This window comes from Branchiostoma belcheri, unplaced genomic scaffold, assembly GCF_001625305.1.
Source record: "Branchiostoma belcheri isolate BF01 breed outbred unplaced genomic scaffold, Haploidv18h27 scaffold39, whole genome shotgun sequence".
NCBI classification, from domain to species: domain Eukaryota; kingdom Metazoa; phylum Chordata; class Leptocardii; order Amphioxiformes; family Branchiostomatidae; genus Branchiostoma; species Branchiostoma belcheri.
The window spans coordinates 1191862-1207478 of record NW_017804009.1 but is presented as its reverse complement, the minus strand read 5'-3'; the positions used below and the strand labels follow the sequence as shown (position 1 = coordinate 1207478).

Here is a 15617-nt window from a genome sequence, read left to right as displayed (position 1 = left end):
GGCCATAGCCATCTCCAGCCTTGCTACGTTCGAAGAAATGGTCTTCAGTAGGTCTTTGATCTTATCAAGCTCCTCCAGATTGAAGGCATGTTCTGTGCATCGTCCCTGCCTCGCCTCCCATCAGCCTTGAACAGTTTCTTGTCAGTTTGAGTTCAGTTTGTAGTTCCTTCAGCCTCTTCTCTGCATGTTTGAGTTTGTCCATATTCAGCTTAATTGTCGTCTTGTCTTTCCCTTGATTCTGAAGTCTTCGTGGAGAAATCTTCCGGCAGCGGCTGGGTTGGATCCAAGGCAAGTCAACTGCGCTCTGGTATTTTTTTAAATTCCAACATGTAATCACCAGACGTGGTGACGACACACTCAAGTTGTTTTTTTCAACTTATATTAATGCCCCACCAAAACGGGACAAATACATGACAGGACAATACTCATTGTCACCTGAGCGAAGTGAGGAAAGTCGTGTAAAGTGCCTTTCCAAAGGGCACAAGATCGGCGGCATGTCAGGGCTCGAACCCGGGACCTCTAGGTTCCGAGTCGCGCACTCTGCCGCTACACCACACGACCCCTCTTACGCGATAGCGCCTATCCCTCTCCAAAAGAGAAGGCTTTCTTGAACTTTGAGTCCTGACAGACTGGGAAGTACGCAGCATGAAAGAGGGCAGGACGTTGTTCGAATACTCTGACTTGGTGATAATGTCTGTCAAATTGGATGTCTGCGGATACAGATGCCACCCAAACTCCTCCTTCGTCTTCTCTGACAACTATTTAAGACGAAAAAAATCCCATGATTAGACAAATACCTTTCTTCACGTCAGTTCCCCTGGTGTCGATGTTGTCTATGTCGTCTCAGTGTCGAATTCACAAAGGAATGAACTGCCAATTTCTTAACTCAATTTATAGCCCGTACTTCTATGTTGGTCTTTTGAATAAGAATAATAGTGCTTTGTAGCAGCGCACATGCACATGGTCCAACTTGCTAAGGTTGACCGCTGCCACTCCGTGTCCAAAAAAAATCCTTCACGTGCGATGTTGCCAGGACTGCGAAAGCACGGCATCTCAGGTTGACATAATATAGTAGCACCGCTTCCAGCAACTTCTTACTAAGTTTCTCACCATATATGTATATGACTGGCTATCTGGCACCAATAGTGCTTTACAGTATAGCTACTTTCTAATGTATAGCTACGTTTTTAATGATATCATCCCGTAGGCTTTGAAGCCTAGGCCTACCCCGAGACAGCTGCTCAAAGTTGGCAGTGGCTCTTAACAACATTTTCTACATGGCGAAAGAAAATGTACACCGTACTTCAAACTACAAAGAGGCCACCTCTGTTCGCCTCATTAATCCAACCTGTTTACTTAATGAAAGTGTCATGCGTGTTGTGTGTCAAAGACACTTTCCATTTCAGCAGAACACTGGAACACAGCTGAGCAACATTGTTTGTAGGTAGTCTCCTATACCTCTTAAGTAACGCATATGGGATGTAACCAGCTATAGACCTGACCACCTGCTCTTACTCACTGCATATAAACGTCGTGTCAACATTCACTGCATCAGAAATAGGAGCATCCATAGTATGTTTCTTCTTTAAGAGCCCTTCGAAGACCTTCCTTGTTAGAAACTGATGTAACAGAGGGCATGGACCTTTGCCTACAATGTGCATGAAATCTGCCCACATACTTTTATAACTGCTCTCTGTACAGACTACAGATGCATAATACTCTGCAAATATAGCTTCATTAGCAGCACTACATAAAGTTGCCCTGTCGCCTGACACAATCACATCAAATAACTCTTTACACAACTTAGCAACAAACGCAGTGTGCTGGGACATGTCTAATGTGTCTAGAATATCTTTGGCTGTTGGGGCGGCGATAATCCCTGGTGTTCGCTTCTTCCCCACTGTGACATGCCAGGTTGTGTTCTTTGCAGCAGCTTCTAGGGCCAGTCTCAGCAACACTGGCCCCGCCTCGACAGCATCTGCTTTGCTGAACTTTGAGGTAGGTCTCTGGACTAAAATAAGACGGGTCGCTACTGAGTACAGGAAAACAATTCCAATCAATTACCAGTATATTTTTATATGTCCGATAAAAAATACTCTATAAATAGACATAATATACTTTGGGTTTGCGAGGTAGCTTCTAGCCGTTTTGCCCTCTTCCTGAAGCCTGCCTGATGTGGTTTGAATAGTCTATTGTTTTTTGCGTAATTAACTAAACGAGTATTTAAAATGAACGAGAATAATTTACCTTAACAGCTAATTATGGAAATGCCACGATAGTGACAGGTCCCCGGACTTATGAATAGGGACAATGTGACTATAAAGGGACCATTCTTCGGGAAAATATCCGTTACGTAAACAAGTGTTAAATAATTGGAGAAGTGGAGTTTTCAATATCATTTTGCTATCATTTTACCGGATTTCAGCATTTCGTTTAAAAAGGTCTTCCTCATTTTACACCTTGACATCCTGACAAGTCGGACTTGTATACTTACTTCTACGAACTTTGCAGATGTTTTCATCTTTCTACTTCTGGGAGTTCACATACTTAGGCCATGTTGATTTGATTATATGGATGACATCCGCGCGCGCATGAATTTTCGGCCGTTTCCAAAAAAAAAAGTTTTCAACCATACTGTAAATCGTGCAAAACAGTTGCTAAATGAGCAAAAATATACCATAAGTTGCAAGGAAAACATTTAGAAACGATATCAATGTCGTAGAATGCCAAAATCAGAGGAAAAAAGACAAAAATGTAAAGAAATGGATTCGAAGAGTAGATTATTCGCCATAACATATTCTGTGCCATTTGTTCAACCTTCATGACCACGTAGATTTCATAGTGAAAGCAACTTTTTTTTTGCAAAACTTTTTTTTTATTCGCACGCTCGCATCAGTTTTGGGGTTCCCAGAGGATGTCATCCATATAATCAAATCAACATGGCCTTACGACGACAAAAGCGGCAAAACACGAACGTTTATTTATTAAAAGACTTGCTGCTTTACTTTGCTTGGAAGTAAGTCAACCATTTTAACTGATTTCCAAGACTCCAAGATTCCACTTTCTGGCGAAGTCTAATCAGGTGTTTGATGGCGTTTAGAGAGGCCTCTACTTGAATGGGAAACCTCCTTAGTTCTGCTCTTGCAGCAAGGCCGCATGCCGATCTCGGAACGTGAAGGGCTTGCTTACAGAATAGTAACATGCAAATACTGAAGACAACCCACACTGAAGACAACCCACATTTTGTGACTCGCGACCCGGCGAACCGGTTTAACCACATATGTGTTTTAGGCCCCGGATGTAGAATCTGTTACAAACGATGAACTCTTTATACACTCCTGACCGGAAAAACAGCTAAAGCCTGTGGATAAAACGTCGACTTCGCCAAAACAAATGTAAGTACAACTCTTTAATCTAAAGAAGTACAACTAGCACGTGTGTAATATAAGGCCAGGACACATTTACATACTCCAGGCGACCACAGACAGCTTTCTTGGGATAGTCTTGTCATATGTCCTCAAATTTTCACATGTATTTGTCTTGTTTCTTGATAGTTATGTGTGTCCTTCCAGTTTCACCTGTACCTGCCTTGTTTCTTTAGATAGTTGCGTGAGTCAAATTGTCACCCAAACCTGTCTTGTAGTTAGATAGTTGCGTGTGTCCCCCAAATTTCACCCGTACCTGTCCTGTTTCTTGATAGTTTCGTGTGTCCTTCAAATTTCACCAATACCTATCTTGTTTCTTTAGATAGTTGCGTGAGTCAAATTGTCACCTGTACTTGTCTTGTTTATAGATAGTTGCGTGCGTCCCCCAAATTTCACCCGTACCTGTCCTGTTTCTTGATAATGATAGTTTCGTGTGTCCTTCAAATTTCACCTGTACCTGTCTTGTTTATAGATAGTTTCGTGTGTCCTTTAAATTTCACCTGTACCTCTCTTGTTTCTTGATAGTTGCGTGTTTCCTTCAAATTGTCACCTGTACCCGTCTTGTTTATAGATAGTTGCGTGTTTCCTTCAAATTGTCACCCGTACCTGTCTTGTTTATAGATAGTTGCGTGTGTCCCCCAAATTTTACCCGTACCTGTCCTGTTTCTTGATAGTTTCGTATGTCCTTCAAATTTCACCTGTACCTGTACATGTCTTGTTTCTTGTGATAGTTGCTTGTGTCGTTCAAATTTCACCTGTACCTGCCTTGTTTCTTCAGGTGGTCGTGTGTCCTCCAAATTCCAGCTGTATGGGTCTTATTATGGAAAAGAAGCTGTCTTAGATCTTTGTGGATGGTTGATTTTCGTGCCCGGTGGCAAGAACAATGAAACAGAGTATAAAATAACTAAAAATCTACATGATGAAAGGTAGTTGTTTAAAGCTATAGCTATGTCTAAAACTATGTCTAATGGGTTTGACTAATCTGTTTTAAACCATGGAAGACGTATTGTCCCACCTTTTGCAAAATTAGTGAGATTTGGGGTTATTCAATCTGAATTCACAGGTTAAGCATTCGTTTACTCACTGAAGCAGAACTCACCCGACCGGTACAGACAATCAGCAACACTCCCTCCGCACCCATTAATTAAATGTATTTTTATTGTTACTCCTCCTTTAAGGATGTCTATAGGTGGACAATAGTAAGGTTTTTTGTCTCCGACTGTCGGAAAGAAATAACTCAAAACCCGGTAGATTTAGGAGTTTCAGTAGTTTTTATTTTTTTTGTGTCTAATTGTATGTGCAATTAGCCATCGGCAATTACTAAACAATTACTAAAATTATCTATATTGTAGATACAGTCCCATGAGAGTTGGACTACTACAAGGAGAGCGACACTACAGAGGCAGGAACGTCAGCTGTGGTAAGTTTAGTGCCTATTTTTTTTGTTTTAAAAAAACATCATTTAAATATTGAAGCAGTATTGCACTTATGGAAGTTTGCTCCTTTTGTGTGGGGCGGGTGTGTATGTGTTTGTTTCTGTTTGAAAACAAATTTGCTAGTTAATATTTTAGTCGCTAGACTCAGTATACCAGTACCATTTTCATGCAGGCAACGGTATGTAGAGGATTCCGTATGTGTGTGTGTGTGTGTGCGTACGCGTGTGCCTGCGAAGCTGTTGTGTAACACCGAGGGGCGGTTATACGGATACACGGATACAAATACAGTATGTGCGGTTGCTGTAATGTAGCCGCCCTGAAATTGCCTTGCATGCTTTAAGTCTTACATTATTTTTACAGAAATAGTCCAGAGGACCACATTTGCGCCATTGTCGTTCCCAAAGTGTGTACATGATGCTGTCAAATGTGGAGGAGGAGGATCTCGAAGAAGAGGCAATTGACTCCAGAAAGGCATCTCTTAAAGCGGCAAGGGGACCTCTGCTCTCCATTGGTGCAACGATTCTCTTCGCCATATCATCGGAAATGACGGCCCTCAGTAGCAAAGACGGAATCCCGGGTTTCCAACTGATGTTTTTCCTGAGACTGAGCCAGATTCTCGTACTTTTAGTTTGTTTTCTAATCTTTCGTCCAAAACTGATAGGTGAAAACAAACACCAGAATGGTTTATTGTTTCTTGAAACTGTCGTTAACAATGTCGCTACCACCCTGATGTATTTGTCCTTCACCTATGCTTCTCCTGGGATAGCGTTTGGCATCATTCAAGGGTCCATGCCCTTGTTTACGGCCTGTTTGGGGTTTATATTCTTAAAGGAAAAAATTGGTCTCATACCGTGCTGCGGGATCCTAATCAGCATCATCGGGGTAATTCTAGTCAGCATCGGGATGGCAAAACATGCCGTGGGCCCCACAAATACAATGGTCGTGTCCATTCTCCTGCCGCTGGCTGCTGCCTTCAGCAAAGGACCAGATATGGTTCTCAGTCGCGCCATCATAAAGGACATGTCAGGCATCACAATGCTGTTATACATAACAATACCGGGAACAGTAGCTCAGCTCATACTAACTTACTCATTTGAGACCCCGGTCTGGGTGATGTCAGCAAAGACAGCATGGTACATAGCCGGGCTGGGCTTGTCCCAAGCCGTGGCCATGTTGTTTTTCTTAGGAGTAATGAAAGTAGAGAAGGCAGCCATAGCTGTTGCACTGCGCGCACTTGTGATACCGCTCACCATTCTACTGGACTATCTCATCCTGTCGAAAGTGCCAAACGCTATCAAATGGGGGGGTCTGTCTCTAGTCATACTTGGAACATTGGGGCTTGGCATCTATACTTGGTGGGAACATCATCAGGAAGAAAAACGAAAGACTTTATTAAAAAAGATGGATTTCCCCCAGCTGATAGATGACACAAAATAAATTTTCCTTAGAGGTCCTTGTGTAGTACATGTATACTAGTATTATTAACATAATGTCGTAATGATGGTAGAATTTTTTTCCAAAGAATGTAAGCATGTAGTTTTAAAAAAGATTCACAGCAAATATAACAACTGTATTTAACCAACATTACAATATTTATTTTGAGTAGCGTAGAGTCTGCCGCATGTTCCTTTACACAGTCTTGTCAGATTTACTAGTATTTGTTTCTTGATTCAGCGGCCCGGCTGACGTTTTCTGAAATAAAGTGTGCTCCGCCTCGACCTAGCCTGGGTGTCATCCAATTTCTAAGGGGGGCTCATTGTACTTGCTTTCTCGGGCCGCAGAATACAAGAAGTCCCGTTACAAATCGGATTGCACCTAGGCTAGCCTTGGTCAGCATGTGAGCGATTACCTTACAGGCGATTTGTCATTCGCAATAAATAGCCTATCATGTTGCAAAGTCCTTATTACAATGTATTAGTACCTCTCGTATGTTCCAATGTTCTTTGCATAGTTTGTTTTACCTCGATACACACATGTGTACTTGAGTTTGAAAACTTGTTCGTATTAGTGGTTTTTAATCAATCTCACTAATTATACAAACTTAAGGCCACACCAATTTAATTTGTTGGTTCTCGGATTTGCCTCTTCGTTTTTTTCTGATTTGCAAAAAAAAATTGATTCTGGTCCTGAATCAACTGAAAAATGCTCATGTTTTGCCCCCCAACAGTTGAGGAAAGTCCTTTTCTTCCTAGTTGTTACAGTTTTCCCATCTATCATTGCAGTGGTTTGATTAAAAGTTCAAAATTCAATGTTTAAATTTTAACCCAGCCTTTTGTGTTGACTTCATGGCTCCTTTTGTAGCATTTAAGCCTATAAATTATATAATAGGATGCCTAGACCTGTTTTTATTTTTTTTCGCCTTGTCGCTTCATATTTTTTCTGAAAAAATCCGAGAACCAACAAATTAAATTGGTGTGGCCTAATGTTACATCTATGGTTTCCCGCCAAAGTTACTGCGCACATGCGCACTGACCCCTCCAGGGTCACTCTGAATGTATACGGAGCAGAGTCAATACATGTGTGTACGCAATGCCAAGTCCGTGTGTCTTTGTGTGTGCCATCCTGGTCAGAGGATAATAAAATGTTAACAAATGGTAGCAGAGGGTGGTTAGATATAGTGCAGCAGCGCGTCACCTTTGATCTCATTCGTCGATGGGGTGTGTGTGTGTCAAAACCTGGCAGCACCGGATTTCTGCCAAACACGATTTGATACGTGTAATTTCCAGCAAACATACCCACTGCATTCTTAACCGTGCATGCCCATGCAATCAGCTGGTCAATAGGTGTTTTAGGGTGTTCATATACCAATTTCTCCAGCATGACATGCATCACAGCATGGTTACGTTCACAGATACTATTGGAGAATGGTGAATGGCCAGCCGTGCTGTTGACCTTGATGTTCATCCTGCTGGTGAACTCCATTATCTCTTCTGCGGTGAATTCTCCCCCATTATCGACCATAATCTGCTCAGGGATGCCATATCCACACGCCAGCCACAACTCCATAAAGGCGTGGACTACCTCCTTGGGATGTTTCCGACCGATTCGTTTTGCCACTGTCACTGCTGTGAACCCCATTTCTTCAAGTCCATAGCCACGACTTGATTGAACCCTGTGGATTTGAGATGTTGTTGTCTAACCACTTTGTCCAATCTTCTAGGTGACACTCCAGTAACTGTGTAGTGGTGGACCTCCCTGGCAGGAACCCGTGTTTATGTTCCGTGAACAGGCCATTTTCCTTCATGTGTTTCACTATGGCATCTCTGAACAGACTCTCCATGACTTTGTCTGGCACAGAAGTTAGACTCACAGGTCTGTAGTTGTTGGGTACATTCTTCTTCCCCTTCTTAAATATTGATGTGATATCTCCCACCTTCCAATCACTAGGCAACTCGCCTTCCTGCAAGGATTTGTTGAATATAATGCTCGATGGGGGCATGAAAGAGATGGCTATGCTAGGGGCATAGCCATCTCTTTCAAAACTCTCGGATGAATGCCATCAGCGCCAATAGACTTATTGTGGTTAATGTTCCTAAGCCTGGTTCTTACATCTTCAACGGACAAATGGACCTCAGACAGAATAGCACTGTAATGTTGCTTGGTTGCTACTATTATTGAAAAAGCTCAAATTATTGAAAAATATCGTGTAAAAATGCCAGCAGAACAACAGTTAAAATGTTGGATTGACAGTTTATTAAATTTTACAACTACCTGATGCGGCCATGCTGTATCCAAATTGTTCTAGCCCAAGTGTTGATGCTCTCATAGCACGCTTTCTAGGCTATCTTCAGCTTGTGGCTTGTGTTTAGGCTGAAGTACTTCGCAGTGCAGTCTTTGATTTTGTCCAATCTGAGTTCATCCAGTTTCAGTTTGTCCACAGATCCATTCACGTTGCACCAGAGGAATTCCCCCTCTGTGAACATTTGCCGGACGCAGTGCATTGCAAATAGAGAGGTATTCGTTCGCCCGGCATCTAGGTATGCATGCTCCAGTTCCTCGTTAGACAACATGTACCTGTGATGATCAGTGGTCGACACTCTCCTCTTTGGAGCTAATAGTAATAAATGGAAGAATATCTCACATCAATGGATAATAAACCGTTTTCAATAAGCCGAGAATCAGCATGCCTGGAAACTAAAAACACCACATCAGTGATTTTGTGATGTCACTAAGAGACTGTGTCCCCACAAAACTGAAAATATTGAAGACTTTGATTTTGTGATGTCCGAGTAATAAGTGAAGAGAGCAAGAGAGATGCACTGTGTTACAGACTAATACTTAACTAAAGACAAGCTTCACCCTATCTTGTACCAGAACAATCGTTTTCATGTCTTGCTGTCCAACTTACATATCTGCTTAAACATACATACTTATTCTTTTACAGACTACTATACGAAAAACAAGCTTCACCCTGTCTGGTTCTCAGAAAAAAAGTTTCCATGTCTTGCCGTCCAACGTACATATCTAAACATACATGTGTACTACTTCTTTTACATACTACTAAAAACAAACTTTACCCTGTCTGGTTCTCAGAAAAAAAGTTTCCATGTCTCACTGCCTCAGTACTACCGGTAGATGAAAGTTCATAATGGGTGTTCAGAGGTTCTTACAACGGCTGTCGATTGCATCCTTCTCCTTAACTGCATGCATCGACTCCTTCCCTTTTACCATTTTGACAGTGAGATTTCTACCCACCACAAACACGGGGTTGGACACAATGTTAATGTCACGAACTTTTGGTTTCTTGAACATTCCAGAGCACCTATCATGGGTCAGGAAATCAAGTTCTGGCACGTTTTCTGTCTTCACTGCCTTCAAGACCCTTCCTGGGTACCAGGTTCACTTCTTGCCTTCGGTGTACCAAACTGCAACCCATTCCCCTTCTTTGACTTACTTTAGTTCTGGTTTATTGCTTTCCAGCATCACATTTTGGTGCGTATCATCCTGTACATTATCCTTGTCTTCAGAGGTGGCATGACGGTTTCCTCTCCCCAACTCTTCTTTCTCCTTCTCTAACATTTCAACTTCTGGAGCGAGTCGCTGGTTCTCTTGCTGCCACTCTTTGTTTTTCTTCTTCAGTTCCTCCACTTCTGAAGTAAGTCGCACTTTGAAAAAGCGTGTAAGCCATTAGATAGGTAATTTGTAAACCAGTCAAGCTCTCTATCATGCAGGCCAATCCACTCATGTTTCTTGGTCAGGAGTCTTGTGCTCTACAGTATCGAACGCTTTTTTGAGGTCCAGAAATACTGCATCTACTAGTTTACCATTAGCAATGTTGTCCAAAATATCACCTGTTACATCAACTAGCGTAGTAGAGTGTTATTTGGATCTGATTTGCTGCCACTCTTTGTTTTTCTTCCTCAGGTCCTCCACTTCCGAAGTGAGCCGCTCTTTGTCACGCAGCCATTCTTCTTTCCCCTTCATAAGGTCCTCAACCCCTGAGGCACGAGTACACTTAGTGCACATAGCAACTAAACGGTGAACAAGTGAACAAATATTTCCAAAGACTGCTAGGACTAACATGCCAAACTATTACAAGAACAATTTTAAATATGCGCCATTTGGATAGAGAAGCAGCCCCATGCAACCGCTCAGGAACTCTTCTGCTGAGAGGTCGTCATACTTTTTGGCGTCCGCCGAGTCGCAACTAAACACAAAGTGTCCGGGGAAAGCGTGGAGGACTTCGTATTACCTGTGAACTTGGCTGCCGCCGTCCGCTCGCTGAAGTCGAGCTCTGGAACTTGGCGAGCAACTCTGCGTCCCGCCGAAGTTTGACCATGATGGCCCAGTTGTACTGCTGCTCCGTGTTGCCCCGCGTCAGTTTTCGGCGGGACAGCTGTGCCGGGACCGGGTGGGGGGAAGTGGAGCCGGCGGGTCTGACGAGGGTTCACACCGGCGTACTGGGACAGTAAGACGCGAGACTGAGAGTGTGGTATGAAGATGCGTTCCTTGTGGTCACTCCCTTGAACCTGGGAAGTAGTCGACTGCTGTGTGTTTGGAATTGAGTCATGTTTTATCAGGTCCTTCCTAAATCCACGAGAGGTTCCGTCACATATGATTACGTCTGGTTGAAGACCACACAGTGTACACTTGAAGGACTTCTCCCAATCTATGGCCAGTAGTTGTGCAAAGCAGTCCCAGGCTAGGCGCAACTTGTGTAGCGGTAGCACGTCCCCGCGTCCAATTGATCTGATTTGGCGCTGGTAGGCACGATGGAAGGCGGCTAATGGATGTTTGGCTTCCAGCATGAGATGAAGGTAATGGAACAGCAGGGAATATGTGATTACATCCCTGTTCAAGTTGAACAGAAGATCTTCTTGTCCATCATACGGAAGAACACAGCTACACTCCCCGGTACAGATTCTGTAGTAAACTGAAGGGAAAAGAAATTGTTCTAATAGCGGTGCATATAGTTCTTTTAAAAATACGATCTCTCATACTTTCTTCTGCGTTGGTGGTATACGGACACTACAACTTTAAGTACTTTTATTTCTATTGTATTAAAGTTGACAAAATTGATGTCAGAACAGATAACACAACATCACAACAGAAATGAAGGGGTCAACTTTGCGCTAAAGTTGAATGTAATTATGATCATGTATAGAACTTATGTGGTCACTTCTGTCGGTTTTCTTTTTTTGGGAGGGGGTATTTGAATCATACGTTTTTGACATGCTTCTTGGTGTGGGTTGGAAACTGCACTCTGAAGAACGGGGATTCTACGCCTTTTTCCTTCTACGCCTTTTTCCTGTTATGCTTTTTTCCAGGCGTAGAAGGAAAGCGAGCGCCACAGGATCAGAGAATGCTGTCCGATGTGTTCCAGTGACCATGACCGTGCACACTTCTGATGCTTGTCACTTTCCTTACATCAGTGGGAGCTTGTTCGATCAGATCCGGAAGCATCGAGAGATGCCGTGTCAGCTTTGCAGAATCGATATCTTTGCCAAAGACAGACGTCCTGACTGTATTCTAAAGATCGTTACCTTGAAAAATGACAAGATTGTCGCCTTCTTCGACGAACATTCTGCTATCGGCTTCGCTTTCCTTTTCCTAGCCATGTCGGCATTCCGCCCGAGCCAGGGCTGAGCGTCGCAAAAACCTCCTCGAACCGCAATGGCCTCTGGGAATTGTTGGACTTTTCCCGAGAGCTTCCGAAGAACTCCGACGTGCGGCGACAGATTCTTACATATATCGTGCGTTGTGTCACATGACTGCTCCGCAAAAATTGCAGGAAGGAGGCCCAGAAGTTCGCAGCGCCGAAAAGGATAACAGTCATCTCACACCGCAGTGCCGCTCGCTGCTATTCTGTATCGGCATTTGCGGTGGATTTTAATGGAAAAATACAAAGGGGTTTCGGCATGATTTTTTTTTGGGGGGGGGGGGCGCTGCCGCCGCCACTGCACAGTCGCAGGTGAGGCAGTGAAGATACCGCTGACGTGCTGTTGTCCCAACAAGCGCTCTACTGTCACCACAGGAAACCATGGCTAGAAGCGGCTCCGCTCTCATAAAGGACACGGGGTTATCTTCATCCTCGACGTCGAATCAACATGGCCTAACTAAAAAAAAAAAACTGGACGGGATTGGAAGGGGGCAGGGTTTGAGCAAAATTTGAATTGGAACCAGGGCTTCAAGAAGGGGGCAGGGTTTGAGCAAAATCTGAATTGGAACCAGGGCTTCAAGAAGGTATAATTTTGTACGTCTTTTTCCTCCAAGTTTTTTTAACTGCCCAAATTGAGGTCATGGCTATGTTGGTTTTGTCATTTGATTCCTGACACCACCTTAGCAAAAGGAAGGTGAGGCGGCCTGAAGAAGTTGTGTAACACTTAGCTTCACTTTGTACGTTTATTGATGTATGATGGGCGAATTAGAATACCAAAGGACTCTTCTATCATAAAAGTAAGAAAATGTAGGGAAAATCAAGGCGGTTCAAAAATCTGTATGAAACTCCTTATGACAACTAAAAAAACAATATCATAATGTTTTCACTTTTCAAACAAAGAACCATCAGTTTATTTTACAATGAATTAGGCTGTACAGAACTAGTGTCAATAGCTCCTTTCCTTGGGATAACTTAGAGATTTTACTAACAATATCATAATGTTTCCACTTTAAGTTAACAACTATCAGTTTATTTTTGGGTACATTCATGTAAAAGAAAAGAATTGGGTACACATTTTAACTACATGTAAAAGAAAAGAACAAGAATGAAAATTAAACTACAGTATGCGATCATAATATCAGTGAAACATTTCCATTGTAGGAAATAGGCTGTACAGAACTGGGAAAACTAGATTTTACTAACAATATCATATTTACCAACAATATGATGTTTCCACTTTTCAAGCTAACAACTATCAGTTTATTATAGAGGTACAAATTTTAAAGAAAAGAAATTACAAACAAGAATGAAAACTAAACTACTGGCTACAATCAATGAATCATTACACTATGTGTATGATGTTACAAAATGTAATAGTATCTTAAGTCCTGCGGAGCCCAACAATTGTTATATAGCACTATGTATAGGTACGATTTGGGGGTATTTCTTGTGCAACGCATCACACCGCAGCAAAACGCAACGAATTCGGAAGTAACTATGCCACCGCAAGGCAAAAAATGTCAGGGGACTATGACCTGTTTAAGACCTCAATTTTTTAAGAATATTGTGTAGAAAATGCCAGCAGGACAAGGGTTAAGATGTTGGATTGATAGTTTGTTTCTACCTAATGCGGCCATGCTGTGTCCTCACTGTTCTGGCCCACGTGTTGATGCTCTCACAGCACGCTTTCCAGGCCACCTTCAACTCGTGGCTTGTGTTGAGGTTGAAATACTTTGCTGTGTAGTCTTTGATTTTGTCCATTCTCAGTTCGTCCAGTTTCTGTCTGCCCATAGAACCATTTACGTTGCACCGGAGGAACTCCCCCTCTGAACATCTGCCGGGCGCAGTGCAATGCAAATAGAGGGGTATTTGTTCGCCCGGCATCTATGCTAGGTACGAATGTTCCAGTTCCTCGTTTGACAACATGTACCTCCGATGGTCAGTCGTCGGAACTCTCCTCTTTGGAGCGGTGCGTGGGCGGGTAGGTGTGTGCGTAATAGGTGTGGCAGCACCATTCTGCAGATTTTTCAGTATGGTCAAAATTTCTCGAATGTCTCTTTCGTTTTTTGAAATCCTTTCCTCCATGGACATTGGCGCTGAACGGTGTGATGGTGACGCCCTCGGAGATTGACTGGGTGATGATGATGTTGGAGGAGATCGCTGGGGTGATGGTAATGGTGACCTTGGTGGAAGAGGCGATGGTGTTCGTGATCTTGAAGATGTCTGCAGTGATGAGGATGGTGTAGACTGGAATGGTGGTGTCTGGAAGGATGTCGATGGACTTTCAGGGGCTGTCTCTGTTGTCTCTAGGGACAGCAGTGACCGGAAGGATAGTGTTGTCTCCATGGTCTCACTTATCAAGCTCCCTATTGCAAACAAGCTAGTGTCAGCCTCCCCTATGTTTAGAACTTCTGTCAGATGTTCAGATTCTGTCATTTCTCTCTGCACCTCAGCTGTAACGGCTGCGTCTTCCGTCTCTTCCTGGCACTGTTCCTCTCTCTTGCCCTCTGTGGTTGCCATGACTGTTTCTGTCTGGTCCCTTTGTAGTGGAGTTGCAGCAGCCAATACCATGGCGCCCTGATTTGAAAAGAATAGAAATTTGCATGTGCATCATTTAAATATGAAAAAATATTTACACATTCTATTTTTTTTAGAAAATCCAGAAAACATGCATTATGTTGTATTACACATACAGTGCCTTCTTGTAGAGAAAGAAAAATATACACATATGAAACGGTCCCATAGAGATTGGGGAGGGCGCTGTCCGACTATGGTGGGAATACTTCGCTGAAAGTTTCTACCTGCCTTGTTTCCTCGTGGACTACCCCTCCGAAGCAATCCATTAGTCAGCAGGGCTTTCTTGGTGAGTGAATCCATCGGGATGGCCGTACCTCGCAGGCTCTGGAGGAATCCACTGGAATATCGTCGCACTGCGGTGGACGCCATTACCCAAGTTGGCTTGATCACTCCCGACATAGCAAGTCATTCGCAACACTTCTGTAGTACAGTTCCGACTAGGTAACGAACGCCTTGGATAACGTACGGAGACTTACAAAACAGACAGTAACACTTATATTGCACTTCAATGAGAAAAAGACGGTTGAAGACACCGTAGACGCTACTGTAGGGCGGAGGTATAGAAACCGCGGCTGCCCGCTACAGAGCGCCACCTATCATCGATAAAAAAATAACAAAAAAATAAAGACAATTGTACATTTGCCTGGTTACTCATTCATCAACGTGTTTACAACAATGAATTTGTGTCATCCTTTGTGTCATACCAAACAATCGGAATGTTTTGCAAACACAGCAATTATGCATTTCTTACATTAAAAAACACAACACAATCTGAACAGGTAAAATATTCTATGTTCAAATGCATCTTAACAATGTTGTTTGAAATGAATCACTAACTCACAGAAGCCGGCCTTCTTGAAATACTTGATGGTGTCTTCTGATGGCGACCTGCGTACTGCATCTGGCCTCTTGATGTCCACCATGACTCTACCGGAGTCTCTCCTCTCGTACTGGTGGCTTCCTTGTCGTCTTGTATCTCCTGCAAGATCCTCCTGAATTGACGCTTCCTATATTTGAGTTTCAACGTCTGAATAATACACTGATCCATATGTTGAAGTCTCAATGTGGTGTTTGGTGGGA

General features: G+C 43.0%; 1 protein-coding gene and 1 pseudogene across 1 annotated transcript; one reads left to right on the top strand and one right to left on the bottom strand.

Moving 5' to 3' along the window:
* Positions 1-973: 973 nt before the first annotated feature.
* LOC109476698 lies at positions 974-2060 on the bottom strand (annotated as a pseudogene).
* Positions 2061-3266: 1206 nt separating this feature from the next.
* Positions 3267-6870, top strand: LOC109476812 (solute carrier family 35 member G1-like). Its single transcript, XM_019777835.1, has 3 exons — positions 3267-3395; positions 4778-4845; positions 5222-6870. The coding sequence occupies exon 3, from the start codon at positions 5273-5275 to the stop codon at positions 6296-6298; it is 1026 nt and encodes a 341-aa protein (XP_019633394.1). The 5' UTR covers positions 3267-3395; positions 4778-4845; positions 5222-5272; the 3' UTR covers positions 6299-6870.
* Positions 6871-15617: the final 8747 nt, after the last annotated feature.